Raw genomic sequence first — 24,911 nt, 5'->3', positions numbered from 1 at the left:
GGGAGTGGAGAATTGGTGCCTATGTACAGTATGCCTGAATATATCCTCAATGTCATTATACATACATACATTATACATGGAGATATTTACCATAAAAATAAATAAATCTGCCAGTAAAATAAATTGCTTGTATTTAAGTAAAGCTCAGTAATTGGTAGCAATTATTGCAAAAACAATGATGTGTGTGCGCGCGTGTGTGTGTGTGTGTGTGTGTGTGTGTGTGTGTGTGTGTGTGTGTGTGTGTGTGTGTGTGTGTGTGTGTGTGAGACACACACAGAGGGACAGAGAGAGGAAGAGAGACATAGACAGAGAGAGAGAGAGAGAGAGAGAGAGAGAGAGAGAGAGACATACATACATACAGACAGACAGACAGACAGACAGACAGACAGACAGACAGACAGACAGACAGACAGACAGACAGACAGACAGACAGACAGACAGACAGACAGACAGACACACACACACACACACACACACACACACACACACACACACACACACACACACACACACACACACACACACACACACACACACACACACACACAGAGAGAGAGAGAGAGAGAGAGACATAGACAGAGAGAGAGAAAGAGAGAGACACACACGCACGGTACGCACGGTACGCACGCGCACGCACGCACCCACCCACCCACACACACACACACACACACACACACACACACACACACACACACACACACACACACACACACACACACACAGAGAGAGAACGCAGAGAGGATGCAGCTCGAGCTCAGCCAAGTCAGCTGATCTGCTTCCTGAAATGACCACGTGACTGCTGTCATAACATCACGTGACAGTAGAGTAGAAGGAAGAGCATCATGGCTGCAGCAGCACAGTGAGTACAGCTCTCACTGTTATATACGTGTCACTTCTTTATTATCATGTCTTTATACAACTTTTCAGGAAGGTTAAGAACATAATGTTTTATTTAAATGTCTCGGTCATATGTTGTCATTTACACTATACTGTATGTTCCATAGAACGTGTTGTTTTATCTCTCAAGAGTTGCTCGTTGAAAGTTCACTACAACATTAACCAGTGGTGTAAAGTAACTAAGTACATTTACTCAAGTATTGTTCTATAAGTACGATTTTGAGGTACTTTTACTTTACTGGAGTATTTCCACATTTCAGTACTTTTACTTCTACTCCACTACATTTCAGAGGTACTTTTGACTCTACTTCAATTATTTGAAAACTTTAGTTACTATAGTTACTTTGTAGATTTGGATTATTATTACAAAACATTAACCACTTCAGCCCTATTTATGGCCATTTGAAAATAGCCGATCTACAAGCTCACAATGAGTCTTGATGCAATGTGAGCTTGTAGATTGGCTATTTTCAAAAATATTTGTATACATTTGAAATCTTGAAATGGGACATTCTGCATAATTGCAGTGGAGTAAAAGTACAATATTTGCCTCTGAGATGTAGTGGAGTAGAAGTAAAAGTACTGAAAATCGGAAATACTACAGTAAAGTAAAAAATACCTCAAAATGGTACTCAAGTACAGTACTTGAGTATATATTCTTAGTTACTTTTGGCTATACACTGATGAATACCTTCCAGATAAATATAGATATTGAGATTTATTTTGGAATTGCTTGTATTACCTTAAACTTTTGCACAATAGTAGTAGTACTACTAGTACAGGTATATTGTTACTGTGTTAGCCTTTGATCAAGACTATCGTAGATGTATTTTATCGGGTTTGACTTCTACTTTCATATCTCTGTAGCCTTGGATTACAATACTGCATTATAATATATGACAGTCATGTATCAAGGCTATATCCGCGCTGTGTCGTTTATGGTTTATATTAACCTTTGAAATGTTGCAGTTGGATGAGATTTATCTTGGTTATATTATCTAATCGGACCGGAGCCACAGAGCAAAGATCAAGTTTTATTATGATTTATCTCATTCTTCAAGAGTGCCGTCTAAGGACACCAAGTTAGGCTGAGCAGGGTCCGCCCGCCTGGGGTTGGGTTTGGTTAGACTTTGTCTTCAACTTAGCCTTGCATCAAGATGGATTTGATCCAGTCTGACTTTAACTTACTCGTATCATAGATATGAAAATGTCTATGATGAAAAATATAGATATAAAATACTGTACATCTGTAATAGTCTCTCGATCCAAGGCTAGTCTTCACTCTGTCCTATTCATGAACAAACATGATAGATGTTTAGGTGCCTAATAGAGAAGAAGACGAGAAAGGATTTTACAGTAGAAATTGTCATAATAGTAAATGCATTGAGGATGATTGTAAACCAGGGGTCTTCAACAGGGGGTCCGGGACCCCTAGGGGGTCCTCAGAGTTACTACAGGGGTTCCGTCAAATATTTGTGTGATATGACTTTCTTTTTTACGTTAACCACTTGAACCCTAGCATCCCTTTTCTGAGGAGAACTTTAGCCAAAAATAGCACATCTACAAGCTCACAACGCCTAGCGCTGCGAGGCGTTGTGAGCTTGTAGATCGGCTATTTTTGGCAAAGAGGTATCTGTGTAGAGGGAAACAAGAGCAGACCAAGTAAACAAAAAAAGTTGAATCTGAAACACAATTTTATACAATATAGAGTACAATATAGAGGGGGTCCCGGCTTCATCTCTCTCTCAGCTAGGGGGTCCTTGGCCTGAAAACGTTGAAGACCCCTGTTGTAAACGACAGTAAGCTGATGGATGCTTAAAGTTAAAGAATTATCAGTATTACTTGGATGGGGATTAGAATCAACAATTGGGTAGAGGGGTATTAACCTTAGCCCTGCATGGCCAAACTAATATCACTGCAAATTATTTTTTTGTAATGGCAGATTGGACTGGTTCCCACTTCCCAGGCTATAGTAACCTTGCATTGCACTTTCACTTCCTTTCCAAAATATTTCTGGTTTAATTTGTTAACTTCTGCTGACTAGACGGACAAGAACATTGTTCCCGTCAACTAAATAAATGAAACAGGAACTATCTTTACAAGTGTTTTACAAGTGCAACTTCAATTTCAGCACAATCTCATTCTCAAAGCGGGCTCCTGTCCGGGGACCCCCAGGGGTCCTTGAGGGGGTTTCCAGGGGAGGTCCCCAGCAAAATGAGGAAGTGTTTAAACACTTGTATTTGCTACTTGAAAATAGCTGATCTACAAGCTCACAAGCTTGTAGATCTGCATGGAGAATTTTTATTTTATTTTTTTAGGGGGGGGGGGGGGTTTGCCTCTGGGGGCACCACCTTTTTTGTGTAAAAACAGGAACTTGCTTTGTCCCCTCCCCTTTCTTAGTCCACTTCCTCCTGGGTGCTTCTGTGTTTATTCATACTAACAACAACACTACATGTTTAGGGGCAGTGGTGCTGAACAGTAAACAAACCAACATACAGTATAAGTGTATACAGGGTATCTGCAATTTTTTTTTAAGTTGCAATTTAATTACTTTTAAGACCTTTTTAACACCAAATTGGCCAAATGGTCAAATATTACGTAAGAAAGAGGCAAACATTGTCGCAATGCGAGGCGCTGTGAGCTTGTAGATCGGCTATTTTCACCAGGGACGTGCACAGATAGACTCTAGGTGGTGCTAGAGCACCTGCCCTTTGCCCTCTTGACCAGAAGTGCCCTTTTGAAAAGAAGGGGAAAAAAGTTTTTTTTTTTCCCGGGGTCCGGGACCCCTTGGGGGTCCTCAGAGTTACTACAGGGGGTCCGTCAAATATTTATGTGATATGATTTTTCTTTTTACCATAACCACTCGAAACCTAGCATCCCTTTTCTGAGGAGAACTTTAGCCAAAAATAGCCGATCTACAAGCTCACAACGCCTCGCCCTGCGAGGCGTTGTGAGCTTGTAGATCGGCTATTTTTGGCAAAGAGGTATAGGTGTAGAGGGAAAAAAAGAGCAGACCAAGTAAACAAAAAAAAGTATAATTTACTTGAGCACCTGCCCCTCAAAATGTCTGTGCACGCCACTGATTTTCACCATATTTGTCCGTGGAACAGAGTCAATCTAAACGTGATGCCTACGATTCCAAGTGCTTGTCAGGGTGGGGCGGGGGTCCCCGGTTCAAAAAATATGATTATTTTCGGGGGTCCCTCCCGGGGCCTGAAAAGGTTGAGAACCACTGGATTAGAGAACCACTAGACCTACAGAAACCCCCTATCACCCTTCACCCATCTCCCTGTGTCCACAGACCTGTCTACTGGCTTGGGAAGGACACCCTCCGGGTGTCAGCGGCCCTGTTTGCAGAGAACCGTCGACGCCTGGTGGAGGGGCTGAAGGCCAAGGAGGACCTTCTGCCCAAGTCAGTGGTGGTGCTGCAGGGAGGAGAGCAGACGCAGAGGTTCTGTACCGACACGGACCTCGTCTTCAGACAGGTAGGAGGAGCCAGTGGTGGGAAAAAGTCACTCACATTTCTTACTCCAGTAAAAGTATCAATACTGCAATGTAGAAATACTCTGTTACTTTAAGTAAAAGTCCGGAATTCCAAAATTTACTTGAGTAAGAGTACAAAAGTGTTGGCATCAAAATGTACTTAAAGTACTCATTGTGCAGAACATTTTCAAATGTATAACATGTATAAACATCTTTTGAAAATGTTTGAAAATAGCCGATCTACAAGCTTACAATGCGTCGCGATGCGACGCATTGTAAGCTTGTAGATCGGCTATTTTCAAATGGCTGAAATGTATATAGGGCTGAAGTGGTTAATATGTTTTCTAATAATAATCAAAATCTACAAAGTAACTACTAAAGTTGTCAAATAATTGTAGTGGAGTAAAAGTACAATATTTGCCTCTGAGATGTAGTGGAGTAGAAGTAAAAGTGCTGAAAATTTGAAATACTCCAGTAAAGTAAAAAATACCTCAACATTGTTCTTAAGTACAGTACTTGAGTAAAAAATTGTACTTTACAGGTACTGGTAGGAGCTGGCACCATTATCACATTTTACTTGACGATTATTAGTTGTCATGCAAATAATTGCGACTATACATTTTTTTTATTGTGTATGAATAAAACATTACATTTCTGTTTGCCTTTAACCTGTTTAAACCCAGCATCCTTACTGTGGGGAAGGCTTTAGCTTTTTATTAACCCTTTAAGACCTGAAGCCGATTCTACAAAATGTCTTCTAAATCCCAACAGTATTCTGAAAAAAAGTTTCTATATCAGTGGTGCTCAAACTTTTCCATGTCAAGGACCCCCAAATGTATATGTATTTGGCCGTGGACCCCCATCTCAAAATATATTGTCCAGGGACCCCCAGAAGCAAAGATTTGAGTTAAAAATGTTTGCTTGAAAACAATACATATTCAAAGATTTGCACACATTTTCACGATTTTTCAAAAATAGCAGATCTACAAGTTCATAGCGCGGCACTCGCTATGAGCTTGTATATCTGCTATTTTTGAATAACCAACGTGTAAAATAATGCTTTTTAGCTCAAATCAAAACGTGACACAGATGCGTTTCAGATCTTAATGGGTTAAACCATTTTGCAATAGGGGGGTCGCAGGCAGAGGCTATGGCTATTTGGGGGTCTTTGTCCTATCCAGTAGAATACTTATTTGTAAAAATGGCTCCATTCAAATTCATATACTTTCTGGTCATTTCTATCCACAACTGCAGTACAGCCTAAAAAGCTCTATTAACTGCGTGTGATGTCACTGGTAGGCGAGTTTCTGAACTGTCCACAGCCCTCCTCTGAGTAGAGACCGGGTAGACAAGCTTCAGTGAGGACCGATTGTTTGAAGATAGGTTAACAATGAGTGAAGGGCTCCATTTAACCCATTAAGACCGGGAACGCATCTGTGTCATTTAAACATTTCTTTGGCTGTTCAAAAAAATCCGCTATTTTTTTGAAGAATCGTGAAAACTTGTGCAAATCTTTGAATATATATGTATGTTTTTAAAGCAAACATTTTTAACTCCAATATTTGCTTCTGGAGGGTCCCTCGAACAAAAATATTTTGGCGGCCAAATACTTATGATTTTGGGGGTCCTTGACATGAAAAAAGTTTGAGAACCGCTGATATTATAACAAGTTTTTTCAAAAAAATGTGGATTTAGAATACATTTGTTGTATCCACAGAAGCAAAGATTTGAGTTAAAAACTTTTGCTTGAAAAAATATATATGTATTCAAAGATGTTCACACATTTCCATGATTTAAAAAAAATAGCAGATCTACAAGCTCATAGCGCGGCACTCTGTGCCGCGCTATGAGCTTGTATATCTGCTATTTTTTGAATAGCCCAAAGAAATCTTAAAATGACACACGGATGCTTTCCCCGGTCTTAAAGGGTTAAGTACAGTGCTTGCAGTAAATGCACTTACAGTAGTTTGCTGTCCACCGCTGTCATCATCAGTGACACCTAATCTCCTCCGTGGTCATTTAGGAGTCCTTCTTCCACTGGGCTTTTGGAGTGACTGAAGCAGATTGCTTTGGAGCCATTGATGTGGACACGGGGAGATCCATCCTGTTTGTCCCTAAACTGCCGGACAGCTACGCCACTTGGATGGGAGAGTGAGTCATATTGATCTCTAAGCAGAGATTTACAAAGAGGCTATGGGCAAGAGATTGAGTTTACCAGTATGATGCTCTGATGAACAATATGCAGAATGTTTTATTCACATTTCAAAATTAATCTTATTGTCATAGTGATTTTTTTTCAACTATGTAAGGGTAAGATAATTCACAAAAATGTGTCTCCTTTTTATCTCGCTGTTCGGTAATTAATCCATTAAGACCTGGAACGCATCTGTGTCATTTTAAGATTTCTTTGGCTATTCAAAAATAGCTGATATACAAGCTTATAGCGTGGCACCGAGTGCCACGCTACGAGCTTGTAGATCTGCTATTTTTGAAAAATCATGAAAATGTGTGCTTCAAATCTTTGCTTCCGGGGGGTCCCTGGAACAAAATATTTTGAGATGGGGGTCCGTGGCCACTGATCTGAGAACCACTGATATTATGGCTTAAGTTTTTTCAAAAAACTTTTAAGATTTAGAAGACATTTGTAGAATCCCCTGAAGCAAAGATTTGAGAAAAATTGCTTTAAAAATATATATATATTCAAAGATTTGCATACATTTTCAAGATGTTTCAAAAATAGCAGATCTACAAGCTCATAGCGCGGGAGTGCCGCGCTATGAGCTTGTAGATCTGCTATTTTTGAATAGCCCTAAGAAATCTAAAATGACGCACTGAAACTTAATGGGTCTTAATGGGTTAATTCATGGTTAAATTGTGTAAAGTAGTTTACGGTAAATGTGACAGTACTTTGGACAGACATATTGAATACCGTCTTTATTTTGTCTATATAATTATAAACACTTTCATGTTGCCTCGCTCTCGCTCGTCTTGTTCATTTAAAAGGCATGACTAATTAAGTGTTTCTTGAACAGCAAGTTGTGGCCCAGAAATAATGTTTGATGTTCTGCCACGGTCACAGTTTCAATTAGGGAATATTGTGCCATGTAATATATTGGTTCCTGAATTAATAGTGAATACAAACTTCTTTTATGGCATATATATACTGGACTAAATAATGTGTTTATTACATTTCATACCATGCCCTCCTTGACATTCATCTTGGGCATTTGAATTTAATTTGGATGGAGTGACAGTACTGTAAATGCCTGAAAATGGTTCATAACCCCCCACCCCCACCCCACCAACACCACCCAAAAGAAACGACACCAAAAACATTCTTGCAGCAGAACATCAATAATAGAAATGTTGTTGCCGCCGTGCTTACCGTTAATAACACTGACGCACAGGGGGGTGTTTGGAAGGAAAAGAAATCATGCCTGCAGCATTAAAAACAGCTTCCCTCGCGCCTACAAGATTATGCTAAAATAACACGGGAATTATCACTTTAGTTGAACTTGGTGAGAAAAGTTGTCAGGATGTTGATACAAATTTGCATTCTGTGAGGAAAGGAGCGATCCAATTCTTTATGAATACTTGAGAGAGGTGCATCTGTAGTGCAACACATGAAATGTGAATAATTCATATTTGTATTCTTTGTGGTTGTGAGATTCATGTTAAATGGGGCATTGCTTCTTTAGAAGATAAGAAAATAAGGCTCTATCTCTATGCATGCGTTGACTAGTTGGCGTCACTCGTGAGTTGTTCATTTTTCATTCAGGGTTTATAAATCTCAGCAGTTTCATGTTACAGAGGACTCTTCTCTTGTTTCGTTCTATTAAGTTTGTTTTGTCCTGTGTCTTTCAGTCCTGCAACTGTCTCATAACTACAGAATCATATTTGTACTGTACGACCAGCCTTATGTCAGTAAAAACATATACACACACATTGATGTGTTATGGCAAAGTTCATGGCCTCAGAGGCATTATATGGTATATGTGTTTTAAAATTCTATATTCTTAGTTGACCGGAGTCCCCCAGGGGTCTGTGCTAGTGTCCCCCTTCCTTTTTTCCCCTCTACACTAAACATCTTTGCCGAAAATAGCCAATCCACAAGCTTGTACGAACTTAATCTGCTATTATCAGTGTTCGCCTCAGAATAGGGATGCTAGGGTTCATGTGGTTAAAATGATTAGATCTCCTTTGTTATCACTAATTCAGTGCTTTTTTTATGTTGACAGCATCCATCCTAGAGAGCACTTCAAGCAGAAATATGCGGTGGATGAAGTGCAGTACGCATGTGATGTAAGTCTGCCCGTGTTGGGGTGTGTGTGTGTGTGTGTGTGTGTGTGCTCATCCTCATACGCCCGCTGACCTTTTCCTCACGCAGTGACTGTCTGAACTCTGATGTTAACCCATTCAAGCCGGGAACGCATCTCTGTAATTTTAGATGTCTTTGGCTATTCAAAAATAGCAGATACAAGCTTGTAGATCTGCTTGCAAATCTTTGACTATAGATTTGTTTTAGCGAACATTTTTAAATATTTTTAGATGGGGGGTCCACGGCCAAATACATATCATTTTGGGGGTCCTTGACATGAAAAAGTTTGAGAACCACCATATATAGCAACATACCTTTTTTCAAAAAACTGTTAGGATTTAGAAGACATTTGTAGAATCCCCAGAAGCAAAGATTTGAGTTACAAATGTTTGCTTAAAATATATATATCTATTCGCACAAAGATTTGCACAAAATGTCCAAGTTTTTTTCCCAAAAATAGCAGATCTACAAGTTCATAGCGCGGCACTCGGTGCCGCGCTATGAGCTTGTATATCGGCTATTTTTCAATAGCCAAAGAAATCTAAAATGACACAGATGCGTTCCCGGTCTAAATGGATTAAGTTATTGAGCTGTGAAGTTGGAGGGAGTGGGTGCACTGCTTCCGTAGGCCGTTTTAAAGGTGAAAGCTTTCATTCTTTTATTTGAAGCCGTGGGCGAAAATGTAAGCGGGGCGCGCCGGATGGTATGACGACCGATCGAGTGGGTACCATGACCTTCTAGAATTTGCAATGGGCTCTGTGCACAGCAGCCATATTGGAAAGAAATTGGGCCTCTTCCTTACTTCCTTCACAGTGGTTCTCAAACGTTTTGATTTCAAGAGAGTGTACACCAGTTACACACCCGTAAGGTGCCATTTGGAACCCCCTCAATGGACCATGAGGGTACCTGAACCACATTTTGAGACCCACTGGTGTAGTAGTGTGTCCAGTGAGCCAGCATGCACAATATCCGCATCCTGACTCTGTTTGACCAGAATGGAACAGAGCCTTAATTAGTATAATTGGTAAATGGTAAGACCTGTGAAGGATTTTTTCCCCCCAAAATGGCTGCTGTGCCTAGAGCCTATTGCAACATAACCTCGGTCCCAGCCTCACTCATCTGCGAAGAGAAGAGCCTGGTCACGACCTAAAGCAGCGAGTGTCTAGGAAGTCCTGAGTGGACATGATTTCCGTTTCCCCTGGAAACTATATTTTTTGACCAATCACAACACTCGTTTCATTCACGGAGAATGTTAACAGATTTGTAAAGCATCAACGTCATATCCTTGGGTGGTACTTCCGCCAAATTCAACCATTTCCGGTTGTCAACTTCCTAGACAACCAACATCCCAGGTCTTGCCCAGGGTGATTGCAACATGAGAGTAGCTCAGCCACGTTTAACTCTTTCACTGCCAAGGACCACTTTTACGACCATCTTTCCAAAGGTCCAAACTGCCAAAGAAGACTATCACGACTTTTTCGTTTTCAATGGTCTTCCATCAGATTGCGCTGTTTCTCCAGCTTTTTATTAAACAGAAAATGCATTCATGGTTAACGGCATCGGTATACCAATTTTATCCAATCAGGATGGAGAACTCAGTCAGGATACAGATTAAGCAAGTGAAATGATGACACAAAGAAATGAGCAGACACAATTGGAACTGGAACACTATACTAATGAAGCTGATAAATGGGTACTCTCTCCTGATGGGCTGCAATTTTGTCACCTACCTGAAAATGTATTTTCTGTTTATTAACCCATTGAGACCTGGAACTGTCTCATTTTTAGATTTGAGCTAAAAAGCATTATTTTACACTTTGGGCTATTCAAAAATAGCAGATATACAAGCTCATAGCGCGGCACCGAGTGCCGCGCTACGAGCTTGTAGATCTGCTATTTTTGAAAAATTGTGAAAATGTGTGCAAATCTTTGAATATATATATTTTTAAAGCGAACATTTTGAACTCAAAAATTTGCTTCTGGGGGTCCCTGGAACAAGATATTTTGATGGGGGTCCGCGGCCAAATACATATAATTTTGGGGGTCTTGACATGAAAAAGTTTGAGCACCACTGATATAGAAACAAACGTTTTTCAGAAAACTGTTGAGATTTAGGAGACATGTAGAATCGGTTTCAGGTCTCAATGGGTTAAAGAGCTGGAGAACAAACACACTTTTACTATCAGAACATAGAGCTTTAACCTTTTAACAAAAACCCTTTTTGTTTTAACCAAGTAATATCACTTACCCTACCTTTAACCCTCTCCTGCATTCTCACTGCTGTGTTCCTACAGATTGTTGACGTCCTGTCCAACCTGACGCCTGCAGTCCTCCTCACTCTGGTACGCCTCTTGAGACTTTTTACATTCATGTTATATTTAGACATGCTTGCTGGGGGGGGCTGGGTGCGGGGTCCATGGCTCTGCTTTTGATATCCCTCCCCGTTCATGCATTTTTTATCGCTGGTGGGGGGATACACTTGCACTGAAGCATACATTCGACTTGAGCCTAAATGTCAGTGTGTCAGGATTACAAAGAAACACAAATTAAATCAGGTGATTTCATTAAAGTAAAAAGAGGAACATTTATATTTTCTTGTCTTTCGCCACCATTATGTAATCAGCCAATGTTCATGTTTTTTTATTTGTTTCCCCTTGTAAGCCATATACTCTCATTCTTTGTACTTTAACCCATTTAGACCGGGAAAGCATCTGACGGTGTCATTTTCAGATGGGGCTATTACAAAAATAGCAGATATACAAGCTCATAGGTGCTGCGCTATGAACTTGTAGATCTGCTATTTTGGGAAAAAACATTTTTTGCTAATCTTTTAATATACATATTTTCAAGCGAACATTTGTAACTAGAATCTTTGCTTCTACAAATGTTTAAAAAAATATATATTCAAAGATTTGCACTCATTTAAAAAAAAAAATAATCAAAAAATAGCAGATCTACAAGCTCATAGCGCGGCACTCGGTGCCGCGATATGAGCTTGTATATCTGCTATTTTTGACTAGCCAAAGAAATCTTTAAATGCCAGAGATGCGTTCCCGGGTTGAATGGGTTAATAATTAGTATGTTAACATGAACACAAAAGACTTGAAAGTGAAATAATGAATTCGTTTTTTTGCTTTTATCTTCCTTTTGTCCAGCGAGGGCAGAACACAGACAGTGGGAGTATCTGCCGTGAAGCGTCCTTTGAAGGAATCAGCGGGTACGTTTGATTGGCATCGGTTATAATTCCCCGAGGTATAATCGTACATTGTTCGACAAGGTTGTCGGGGAGTTTATTGTCAAGTATATGGTGGTGAGAGGGGCCTCTGGCTTACAGATTGTTGGCAAGATTATTCTTATTTTCTGAGCTAATTTGATTGGACAGATCTCACTTGTACGTTATTAATTCATGGCCAACTTGCTGTCTCCTCCACTGGCCTTAATCCCTTGGATTAGTTATTTTATGTTTTTTTTACGCCATACTGTATATATGTAACTGTGTGTGTGTGTGTGTGTGTGTGTGTGGGGCATATACATGTATGCTGTGTGCAGTAGCAGTCTTTGATTTGTCCCATGTGCAGGGTATGTCTTTGGGGAAAGAAATAGCTTTTTATCGGCCTTCGGTTCAGATGCTGTTCTTTTAATGATAATCCCTTTATCTAGGGATTTTAAAGTTCTCAACACATTTCATGTCATACAGTACATATATCTGTGTTTTCTTTTTGATTGTAAAAGCCTGTATCCCCTCTGTTTTCAGCTGTAGAAAAGGTACAAATGAATTGTCTAGTACCGTAGCTACCATACACTTATTGCAATACCAATTTGGTTCTGTGTAATGAAATGAAATGATTCCCTGCTATGATGGTGCAGGATAGATGGTGGATGATAATGACTTTTTTTTTTCACAAAGGCTGTCAATTTACTGTAGTGACATATTGCTGTATCTTTGATTTACCAGGTTCCAAGTAAACAACACTCTTCTCCACCCAGTCATTGTGGAATGGTAAGACATTTTTCTAACTATATTAGACGAGTATATCTCTGCTGTCCGGCAGAAACCAGCTAACTCCAAAATGTTCATGTTTCAGGAAAATGAAACAAAAAATGGAGTTAGGAGGTTTTGTTCATCATTGATAAGAACAGCTGAATGGACCTCCAAGCTCACAATGCAAAAGCGTCATCTGACCAGCTGGTTTCTGCCCGACAGCAACAATATCAAAGTATTAGAAGCCTGTTAAAGATGCTAATAATTTGTATTTGGACATAAACAGCTGTTCAGTCATTGAGCGGTTGCGGTGGCCTTGCCCCGGTTATCTACTCTAACCCTTTCAATACGGGAATGCATCTGTCATTTCAGATTTTAACCACTTTAACTATTATGTTCATACTTTGGCTATTCAAAAATAGCAAATCTACAAGATTCAAGATTGCTTTATTTGTCATTTGTTTTCCATCTGCGAACAGTGTTAGAAAATAAACAAAATTATGTTTCGCCAAGTAAAAAGACAGCAGAATTCATAAAGGAATAAAAACAAACAGTGCAGAAACATACCCTATCGACCTGAATAAAAAGACCTAAAAACTAAGAATTCATGTTATGAAAATAAGCATACCCAGATAAAGGGAAAAGCTTGTTGCGCAGCACCAAGTGCCACGCTATGAGCTTGTAGATCTGCTATTTTTTGAAAAATCATGAAGATTTGTGCAAATCTTTGAATACATCTTTTTTAAAGTGAACATTTGTAACTCAAATCTTTGCTTCTGGGGATTCTACAAATGTACACACCTTTTTTACAAAATGATATGTATTTGGCCGCGGACCCCCATCTCAAAATACGTCGTTCCAAGGACCCCCCCCAGAAGCAAAGATTTGAGTTAAAAATGTTTGCTTTAAAGAACATGTATATTCAAAGATTTGCACACATTTTCAAGATTTTTCAAAAATAGCAGATCTACAAGCTCATAGCGCGGCACTCGGTGCCGCGCTATGAGCTTGTATATCTGCTATTTTTGAATAGCCCAAAGTATAACACAAACGTTTAAAGTAGTCACACAGACGCGGTCCCGGTCTTACCGGGTTAAATTGCGTGTCTGCCAGCCTGTCCGTGTGCCTGTTTCTGTGTTAGAGAGCCCCTCCTGCGTGCCGTGATGGTGTCCGTGCCGCTCTGCCTATCGCTGGCATTAAGACTTTTGCACCCTCCAGACAAATTGACATTTCCTGGAATGAGGATGAATGCTGCTCAGGCACACTCCTCTCGGGGAAAGCAGACTTGTTTGGTTGCCCCCATACCGCCCCCCACCCCTCCCTACCCCTCCTCTCTTTCTCTCTCTCCCTTTCCCCTCTTTATCTTCATCGTTTGCTTGTGTGTACGGCCGGTCCTTTGGGCATTCTTTTCATCTTTTCAGGTGCCATTAGCGTTGCCACTGGTTACTGAAGTTTTCTCGCGTTAGTTTTTATCGGTGGTATTCTTATACGCTGCATGTCGAAACCCCATTAGTCGCTGGTATGTGTTACCGCGATTAAACGATGGGACTGCTAATTGTCAGATACTGTATTATACCACCCTCGTCAAGAAAAGGAGCTCTTGCAGCTCGGTTTATGTTCATGCAGTGGTGGAAAGAGTACTCACGTTTTTTTACTCGAGTAAACGTATCAGTACCGCAATGTAGAAATACTTTGTTCACAAGTAAAAGACCGGAATTCAAAACGTACTTGAGTAAAAGTACAAAGGTATTGATATCCAAAAATATACTTGACTCATTCACTGCCAGACTTATTTCTGGCTGTGTTTGCCCACTGCCAGAGATTTCTGTATTTTTTTTTACCTTTTCAACTGGTCACAGAAAATGTATATCCAGATTTGAGTTACAAATGTTCGCTTTAAAAATATATATATATTCAAAGATTTGCACACGTTGTCATGATTTTTTCAAAAATAGCAGATCTACAAGCTCATAGCGCGGCACTCGGTGCCGCGCTACGAGCTTGTAGATCTGCTATTTTTGAATAGCCAAAGAAATTACACAGCTTCTTTCCCGGTTTAAATGGGTTAACTGAGGTTCCAAATTGTGGCATATCATCTGAAGGACTCCCTAAACCCATTCAGACACATTACTCCTCATGGAAAGATTCCTGCAGACCCGGGAATCCTAATACGTCTCATGCCTTGTAGAGGATTTAATAGAGCCAGGTGTTCCATTGCCGAGATCTGATTACTGTCAAAGCCCTTGTTTAAATAGGTGTCTGATTACGCTTCTAACCTATAACATTGTACATTGTTGTTAATTGCTTGCTTTTAATTGCTTGCAATTATGTCACCTCTTAACCCTGTTTTTGCATACTTTAGGGTTAGGGTTAATGGGTGTAGGCTTTTACTAAATAGAATATTTTGACATAGGTTACATCTTATAATGTTTTAACTCATTAAGACCTGGAACTGTGTCATTTTTTGATTTGAGCTAAAAAGCATTATTTTACACTTTAGGCTGGTCAAAAATAGCAGATCTACAAGCTCGTAGCGCGGCACTCTTTTTGAAAAATCGTGAAAATGTGTGCAAATCTTTGAATATTTATATTTTTAACTCAGATCTTTGCTTCTGGGGGGTCCCTGGAACAAAATATTTGTATGGGGGTCCGCGGCCAAATACATATCATTTTGGGGGTCCTTGACATGAAAAAGTTTGAGCAACACTGATATAGAAACATACGTTTTTCAGAAAACTGTTGAGATTCAGGAGACATGTAGAATCGGCTTCAGGTCTCAATGGGTTAAGTGAATAAGTGACAGCCACTGCATATACATTATTTTCAGATTCCAATTCCAAGCTGAAAAACATTTGCCTACAGAAGCTGAGACTCGACGTGTGATTTGAACGTCGGCTACGCATACATCAAGCTGACAAATTGATAAAAGGCGAGCATTGCATTGAAATGAAAGTTGTTTACGTCTTTCCATTAAAAACAGAAAGTCACCAAAATACATTACTTGTGAAGGGCTGCCAAAACCTTCGCATACAACTGTACAACATACATAATGGAAACTGGCCCATATTATGTCCTTTGATCTGGGTGTGTGTATATCTCCCGGATGTAAAGCGCCTTTGAGTACCTAGTAAAGCGCTATTTAAATCTGAGATATTAATATTAGTATAGATAATATTATTTATATACTGTACAGGTGTATCACAAAATGTTTTTTTTTTTTTGTTTGTTGTTGTTGGGGTTTTTGTGCGCGCAATGTTTAAAACAAAGACATTTTCTACGTCCACTAAATAATTCTTTCTTCATTATTAAAATATGTTTGAGAAGTTATGCCCATATCAGTTTGAGCAACACAGATATTTTGAGGACTCATATAGTTTGGCCCGGACGGGGTAGGAAGGAAGTACGGCCGTCCAAGATTGAAATAACAATATCCTAACCCATTGAGACCGGGAACGCATCTGTGTCATTTTTTGATTTCTTTGGCTATTGAAAATTAGCAGATATACAAGCTCATATATCTATTCACCTGTTTTCTAGGCTGTGTGTTTTCCACTTCCTGTCGATTTGATCCAATGAAATCCAATGAAACTGGTCAGATGACCAATGATATCCAATGAAATCGACAGGAAGTGGAAAACACAAAGCCTAGGAAACAGGTGAATGTGAGCTTGTAGATCTGATAATTTTGAAAAATCGCGAACATTTGTGCAAATCTTTGTGTATGTATATATATATATATGTATGTATGTATGTATGTATGTATGTATGTATGTATGTATGTATGTATGTATGTATGTATGTATGTATGTATGTATGTATGTATGTATGTATGTATGTATGTATGTATGTATGTATGTATGTATGTATGTATGTATGTATGTATATATATATATGTGTATGTATGTATGTATGTATGTATGTATGTATGTATGTATGTATGTATGTATGTATGTATGTATGTATGTATGTATGTATGTATGTATGTATGTATGTATGTATGTATGTATGTATGTATGTATGTATGTATGTATGTATGTATGTATATATATGTGTATGTATGTATGTATGTATGTATGTATGTATGTATGTATGTATGTATGTATGTATGTATGTATGTATGTATGTATGTATGTATGTATGTATGTATGTATGTATGTATGTATGTATGTATGTATGTATGTATGTATGTATGTATATATATATATGTGTATGTATGTATGTGTATATATATATATATATATATATATATATATATGTTTTTAAAGGGAACATTTGTAACTCAAATTTTTGCTCCTGCAAAAAACTTATGTTGCTATAATATCAGTGGTTCTCAAACCTTTTTTATGTCAAGGACCCCCCAAAATTATATGTATTTGGCCGCGGACCCCCATCTCAAAATATGTTGTTCCAGGGACCCCCAGAAGCAAAGATTTGAGTAAAAAAATTATATGTCTATTGAAAGATTTGCACACATTTTCATGATTTTTCAAAAAATAGCGGATCTACAAGCTCGTAGCGCGGCACTCGGTGCCGCGCTACGAGCTTGTAGATCTGCTATTTTTGAATAGCCAAAGAAATCTAAAAATGACACAGATGCGTTCCCGGTCTGAATGGGATAATCCGAGAGACAGGTAAGAGGTTTTTTTTTCGTATACCGTATATAGAAGAAAGAATGTTTCAGGCAGAGCGTCCTGAAGGCATTGAGATGCCCAGAAGAATCTCAGGCCTGTCAATCAAGTTACATGTCAAAGTGAATGGAATCTTTCTTCTCCTGATTCTAAAATTCAAATCACCTCCCTGCTTTTTCATGCTTTTTTTTCCCCTTTTCAGACCAGAGAAGAATACAATGTAGTTTTCTACATGACCTGCAGTACATAATAATAAGTATCGCAGTTGCAATATGCTGCAGGAATGACAATATCTGTTCATGCATTGTGTTGCTAATATCATTGCCATACAGAATGTCCAAAACTTTTACTTTTCAGAATTCAAATTTAAAAACGGCACCAAAAAATATATATAGCAGATCTACAGCTTGTAGATTATTATTTTTTAATGCTTTTGTGTGACACACTAGTATGATCAAGTAGGGCATTAATTTACAAAAAAACATAAACGGTTAATCCATTAATACTGGGAATGCATCTGTGTGTAACCACATTAACCATTATTACCAGAGTAGATCCGCTACTTTGGAAAGTTGAGAACATTTGTGCAAATCTTTGAATATATGTGTATATATATATTTTTTTTTTAAAGGGAACATTTGTAACTCAAATCTTTGCTCCTGGAGGGGGGTCCCTGGAACGACATATTTTGAGATGGGGGTCCGCGGCCAAATACATATAATGTTGGGGATCCTTGACATGAAAAGGTTTTGTTCCAGGGACCCCCAGAAGCAAAGATTTGAGTTAAAAAATGTAAAATATATATATATATATATATATATATATATATATTGAAAGATTTGCAAACATTTTCACGATTACAAAAAAAGCAGATCTACAAGCTCGTATCGCGGCACTCGGTGCCGCACTAGGAGCTTGTAGATCTGCTATTTTTGAAGAGCCAAAGTACAGTAGTAAATAATGGTTATAGCTGAAATCTAAAATGACACGGTTTGTGTTCCCGGATTGAATGGGTTAAAATATGGAGAAAAGAGGTTTCTGCCCGACAGTGAAGATGTGCTGTTTGGGTGCTGATCTGAGAACGGCTTCCTGATTGATGCCTTGTCTCTCTGTCTGTCTCTCCCTGCAGCCGTCTGGTGAAGACAGACATGGAGCTAGAGGTCCTACGTTACACCAACAGGATCTCAAGTGACGCTCACAAAGAGGTACGGTCCTGCAGGGCAGGAGAGACAACAGTGTGTCTCAAATAATGAGAAAAATGAAAACATGTTCTAACATTTTCCCAAAGAACTTTCAAAGAAATCTTAAAAAAATCTTAATTGTTCAATTTCTTTCTTTTTTTTTTACCAATACCGACAATAGCCAATCTATAAGCTCACAGCACGTCGCAATGTGACACGTTGTGAGCTTGTCAATCTCGGAACCCAGAGACACACTAAAAAGGAAAAACGGCAACCTCTGCTGTTCTTCCTCCTGAGTGTGACTCTGGGACAATGGCGACGCAGCACATGTGCGCAAGGAAACGGGGTTTCACCGCTCCACTTCCGGTGGTGAGCTTGCGTTTTCATTCCGACTAGATAACATTTCTACACGGAACACTAACACCACTTCTCCCAGAGAACATGGATGGTTTTGGTTATAAGCCCACTTGTTTCTATGATGAAAGAGTAAGTTCAAATGTGAATATCTTTCCGTGGTTGTCTGCTCCGCGGACGCTATTGTTAAATTAGTTTCGGTTTAAGTTTCGAGTCGGGAAGGATGACGGACACCTGAATCCCGCCCACTACATTTGATTGGATAAAGCGCGGCCTCTGAAGCCACGCCCACTCCCACACAGTGTGTACACGTTCTGACGAACCTTCAAGACAGATTCCAACGCAGTGCAGAATCTGTTCTTGAGAGATTATGAGCTTGTAGATTAGGCTATTTTCACAATTTTTGAAATAGTGCTTCATAATGTATTTAGATAAGTTAAAGTTAACCAAATGTATATCACGAGCTAAAATATTTGGGAACCACTGACCTGCAGAGACGTTAGTTAGATCAGTGGTTCTCAAACGTTTTCATGTCAAATTGACATGTATTTGGCCGCAGTATCTCATGTCCAGTTGTCCACCAATAATGAAGCACCTTTGTGTCTCTGCAGCTGATGAAGCACGTGAAACCTGGAATGAAAGAGTATGAGATGGAGAGGTGAGTACTTGTAGATCAGCAGGTTATGAAAGATGCACACAAAACAGCTGGAGACATCTTCAAGAGTTGGTTAATAAATCTAAAAGTAGAGTACTTTGTTAATTCTCCATTGGATATAATCAGTCTCCATGTTTCCATTGGATATATCAGTCTCCATATGCTATTTCAGATGTTTAATTTTCTTGCCACATGTCTGTATTTAATATATCCCTGTAACCAGGGATATAATTGCACTCAGCCTTGAGTAATTAAAGAATAATTAAGGAATTCTCCAATCATACGGTTTTAGTTACTGTGGGAAAATCTTACATTCCTATTGATTAGTCAGTCAGCTGTGTACAGTACCCTCTGCTAATTGCACCATCTGCAATTCTGCATCTAAAGGATGATAACAGAACGGTGGGTTCATTACAAGGGTCAAGGTGTGAAAACTGCTGTGTTTGGATAGGAACACCATATTACCCAAAATAATCAAGCTGATGCAAGTTGCTTTGGCGCTTGGCATAGTTACAGTACAACAAAACATTACATTATTAACCCATTAAGACCGTGAAAGCATCTGTGTCATTTTAGATTTCTTTTAGCTATTCAATAATAGCAGATATACAAGCTCATAGCGCGGCACCGAGTGCCACGCTATGAGCTTGTATATCTGCTATTTTTGAAAAATTGTGAAAAGCGAACATTTTTTACTAGAATCTTTGCTTCTGGGGGTTCCTGACTCCCTGGAACAACATATTTTGAGATTGGGGTCCACGGCCATATACATGTCATTTTGGGGGTCCTTGACATGAAAAAGTTTGAGAACCACTGATATTATAGCAACATAAGTTTTTTCTAAAAACTGGATTTAGAAGACATTTGTAGAATCCCAAGAAGCAAAGATTTGAGTTACACATGTTCGCTTACATTTTTTAAATATACATTTTCAAATAATTTGCACAAATTTTCAAAAGAAATAGCAGCTCTACAAGCGTGCTGCGCTATGAGCTTGTATATTTGCTATTTTTGAATAGCCAAAGAAATCAAAAAATGACACAGATGCCTCCCCGGTCTTAATGGGTTAATGCAGGACTCTTAGCATAGAGCACACTGCAAACCTGTAAGTGTCACATGATGATGCGATGTGAGAGTGTGGTCTAGCCAACACCAACTCGGGACTCCTGAATCGCTTCCCTCCACACTCTCCTATCTACAGTAGCATCAGGGTCTTGAGCTCTAGAGTGTTGTTAGCTAAGCCGTCGCGCCGCAGTGCTTCTACGTATAGGTGGTGCGCTTCTTGCCTTTCAGGCTGTGCCCTGGGTTGGCTCCCATAGTGTCTGGCTTGCCTCTAGTTCCCGGGTGCCTGACGCAGTGCCCTGCCAGCCTCATCAAGTGTCACATACAGTATTGCAGGACACTGCAAAACAAGCATTAGAATGTTTAGAGAGCAGATGAATAACTCAAAAGCTTATAGTGAAATGTGAGAGATAATATATTCTGCGGTGACATCCATTCAGTGCCTGAGGCTTTCCTCGCAGAACTCCCACTAGTCTGTCTAATGGAGTCGCTGCATTCCGCTCAATAAGGAATTGTTTGGGGGAAAATGGCTTAAAGTGGATTTAACGTGTCAATTGATATCATAAAAGCAACGTCGGAGAGGCGTAAATATAAGCACCGCTGGAGAGGCTTTCACAGTGAATAAGCAGTTTGGGGTACCCCCCCCCCGCCACCGGCTCAACAGCTCGGCAACACCGTGAAAATGTCAGGGAGGCGTCACTTCAGAGTTATATTAAAATTGCTATCGAGGCGCTCGGGTGGTGCAGTGGTAAAGTGCCTGTCCGGCTTTGTCGAGCGTCTACACCAGTGTTTTTCAACTTTTCTCATGCCAAGGACCCCTAAATTGATATACATTTGGCCGTGGACCCCCCATCTGAAAATGTTTTGTGCCAGGTACCCCCAGAAGCAAAGATTTGAGTTGAAAAGAAATGTATAAATTCAAATATTTGCACACATTTTCACAATTTTTCAATGGCAGATCTATAAGCTCACTTGGCTGCCTCGCTATGAGCTTGTATATCTGCTATTTTTGAATAGCCAAAGCTAAGTGGTTACAATGATTGTGACGCTATGTTAACTAATTTTGCTGAGGACCCCCTGGTACCCCCCCCCCCAAGGACCACTGGTTGAGAACCACTGGTCTACACGAACACAATTGGCTTGTGTTTGGGGGAGGGAAGGGTGATTGAGCATTACAGTATACACATTCCTACGGGCTGGGGCGGCACCTGTCAGCAGGGAGTGTTGGGCGGGAGGAGTAGGACGAAGGTTCTACGTCCTCCTGGTGGGGGCTCCTCAGTAGGATACAACAGCAGTGACAACACAAACAGGTGTGTGTGGGGACTGGGGAAGAATCAATTGGCATAACGACTACATTGGATTGCAAAAAAGGGGTAAAAAGCTAAAAAGTGATCCTTTCTGCAATGTAATATTGCATTAACAGGAGTCTTTTGTATGTGCATGTGCTGTGCCCTATCTATAGTCTTGCATCACTACATAACTTACAGAAGAAAATCACTTGCAGGAACCTCCTCCTATCAGTTTCTACAATCAGTATCTAGACCTTTGCTTTTTTTATTATCTTGTCCATTGGTTCTCAAAGTGGGGTCCGGGGACCACCAGGGGTCCTTGGGGGGAGGGGGGTATCATGGGGTCCCCAGCAAAATGTGTTAATAGCGTCACAATCGTTTTAACCACTTTAAACATATTTCATACTTTGGCTATTCAAAAATAGCAGATATACAAGCTCATAGCGCGGCATTTTGGGGGTCCTTGACATGAAGAAGTTTGAGAACCACTGATCTAGTGTGTTAATCTACTGCAGAATGTCAATCAAATTCTGCTGATAAATATGTTGGTTAGGGATGGCCAAATGGAGACCATTTTATTAACCGGTTACCATTAGGCCTTACCGATTAATTAATCGATAACCGTTAAGGAAAATTTGTGTTAAAAAAAAAAGAATACATTTTATTTTGAAGGGCCAAGTTTACACAGTTTGTTTTGTGTCTCCAGCAGAGTTTCTAGTATCTATATCTCTCTCTGGAAGAGGTTGCACATGAACTCTGCAGCCGCACTGAGGCGCTCCAACACAAACATTACCAATACAAAGACGAGGAAGGAGAAGAATAAAGTGGAAGTCACGTGTGTAGGTGTAGACTTGGCCAAAAAAATATTTAAAAACATTTTGGCCCTTAAATTTTTTTTTTTTTTTAAATAATAATGATTTTAATCGTTAGTATTAATCGGTTGCCAATTTCTTAACGGTTATCGGTTGGCCATCCCTAATGTTGGTTTTCGTTTTTTTCCTGAATCCTCCATTACAGCCTGACGGTTGCTCTTCGGTGTGCAGGACAAAGCAAAGAGCACACTGCATATCAATCCCTAGTATGCATCATTCTGATGTTCTCGTTGTTCTGTCACGACAGAGAGAGGCGGCACAGAGAGTGTTTTGATGTGCACGACTGTGATGATTAGCCCGTTCAAGCTGGGAACGCAAGTTCAAAAATAGCAGATCTACAAGCTCATAGCGCGGCACCGAGTGCCGTGCTATGAGCTTGTAGATCTGCTATTTTCTTTTTTAATCGTGAAAATGTGTGCAAATCTTTGAAAAGATATATTTTTTAAACTACAGTTTTAACTCAAATCTTTGCTTCTGGGGGTCCCTGGAACAAAACTTTTTCATGTCAAGGACCCCCAAAATTATATGCATTTGTCCGTGGACCCCCCATCTCAAAATATGTTGTTCCAGGGACCCCCCGCCCCCCCTAAAAATTTTACTTTTAAAAAAAATATATATTCACAGATTTGCACACATTTTTCACGATTAAAAAAAAAAAAACAAGCTCGTAGCCCGGCACTCTGTGCCGGGCTACGAGCTTGTATATCTGCTATTTTTGAATAGCCAAAGTATAAAGTGGTTACACAGATGCGTTCCCGGTCTTAATGGGTTAAGCAAAAAGGGGGGGGGACGCTAAATAGGTTTTTTTGTGGAAAGCGTGAGGTCAGGAGTAGGGCAGGGTGAAGCGCTCTGCTAATTAGCGCTTCATGTGATCTCGGCGGTATCATTCATTTGATTTTCTTCCGCGTTGCTTGGATATGTCTTTGAAGGGGGTGTGTGTGTGTGTGTGTGTGTGTGTTCTATTTTCAGCCTGTTCCAGCACTACTGCTACACCAAAGGGGGAATGCGTCACACCTCCTACACCTGCATCTGTGGAACGTAAGACGTTGTGGAGGGAGGGATGGAAGGGATGGATGGATAGATAATTGGATGGATGACTAGATGGTTTAGATAGATGATTGGATGGATGATAAAAATGTATGGGTAGATGGATGGATAAAGAAAGAGGGAGAGAGAGAGGCTGTGGTGGAAAGTAACATTTGCTCAAGTACAATTTTGAGGTACTTTTACTTTACTGGAGTATTTCCGATTTTCTACACTTTTACTCATGCTCCACTACATCTCAGAGGCAAATATTGTACTTTTACTCCACTATAATTATTTAAAAGCTTTAGTTACTAGTTACTTTGTAGATTTCGATTATTATTACAAAACATACATTAACCACTTCAGCCATATATACATTTCGGCCTTTTGAAAATAGCAGATCTACAAGCTCACAATGCGTCGCGATGCGACGCATTGTGAGCTTGTAGATCTGCTATTTTCAAAAGCTTTTTAAACAGTTTGAAAACTTGAAATGGGACATTGTGCGTAATGAGTACTTTTACTTTTGGTACTTTAAGTATATTTTGATGCCAATACTTTTGTACTTTTACTCAATTCAATTCTGAATCCAAGACTTTTACTTGCAACAGAGTATTTCTAAATTACAGTATTGATACTTTTATTTAAGTAAAAATATCCGAGTACCTTTTCCACCACTGGAGAGAGGCCGAGAGAGTCTGGCGCTGAAAATGAACACAGACAATGAAAGGTGAAGCATTAAAGCTGCAATCCGTAATTTTGTCCCGCAAAAAAAAACATTAATTTGGCGGTCCTTGACATGAAAGGGTTTGAGAACCAGTGTGTTAAAGGACGACTTCACCACTTTTCAACCTATCTTCATATAATAGGTCCTCACTAATGCTCATGATAAAATGATACAATTTTTTTCTACTTGGTCTCTGTCTCATAGGAGGGCTGTGGACAGTCCAGAAACCCGTCTACCAGTGACATCATCGTTAGGCAGGATTTGTTTTCCCAAAAAGATTAAACATTTTTTATTCAGACTTTTATTAAGGCGAGAACAAGGGGATCTATTATTGCATTGCAACTTTCCAGGAATACAAAGCCTGCAGTTTCCATTAGCTTGGATTCCCCATCGATGATGTCACTGGTAGACGGGTTTCTGAACTGTCTACAGCCCTC

General features: G+C 39.7%; 1 protein-coding gene across 1 annotated transcript in view; it reads left to right on the top strand.

Annotated features, from left to right (window-relative positions):
• The first annotated feature begins 742 nt into the window (after positions 1-742).
• The window catches only part of pepd (peptidase D), a 34,274-nt gene continuing 10,105 nt past the window's right edge, over positions 743-24,911 (top strand). The window contains exons 1-10 of the mRNA XM_084075757.1: positions 743-859; positions 4,199-4,382; positions 6,404-6,531; positions 8,619-8,682; positions 10,993-11,040; positions 11,854-11,915; positions 12,654-12,698; positions 18,438-18,513; positions 19,455-19,501; positions 23,691-23,759. Coding sequence (XP_083931883.1) covers positions 843-859; positions 4,199-4,382; positions 6,404-6,531; positions 8,619-8,682; positions 10,993-11,040; positions 11,854-11,915; positions 12,654-12,698; positions 18,438-18,513; positions 19,455-19,501; positions 23,691-23,759 — 740 coding nt within the window. The 5' untranslated portion in view covers positions 743-842. The remainder of the gene's footprint in view (positions 860-4,198; positions 4,383-6,403; positions 6,532-8,618; positions 8,683-10,992; positions 11,041-11,853; positions 11,916-12,653; positions 12,699-18,437; positions 18,514-19,454; positions 19,502-23,690; positions 23,760-24,911) is intronic.

This window comes from Gymnoscopelus microlampas, assembly GCF_963454915.1.
Source record: "Gymnoscopelus microlampas genome assembly, chromosome: 1".
NCBI lineage: Eukaryota > Metazoa > Chordata > Actinopteri > Myctophiformes > Myctophidae > Gymnoscopelus > Gymnoscopelus microlampas.
This window is presented reverse-complemented; position numbering and strand designations above follow the sequence as displayed.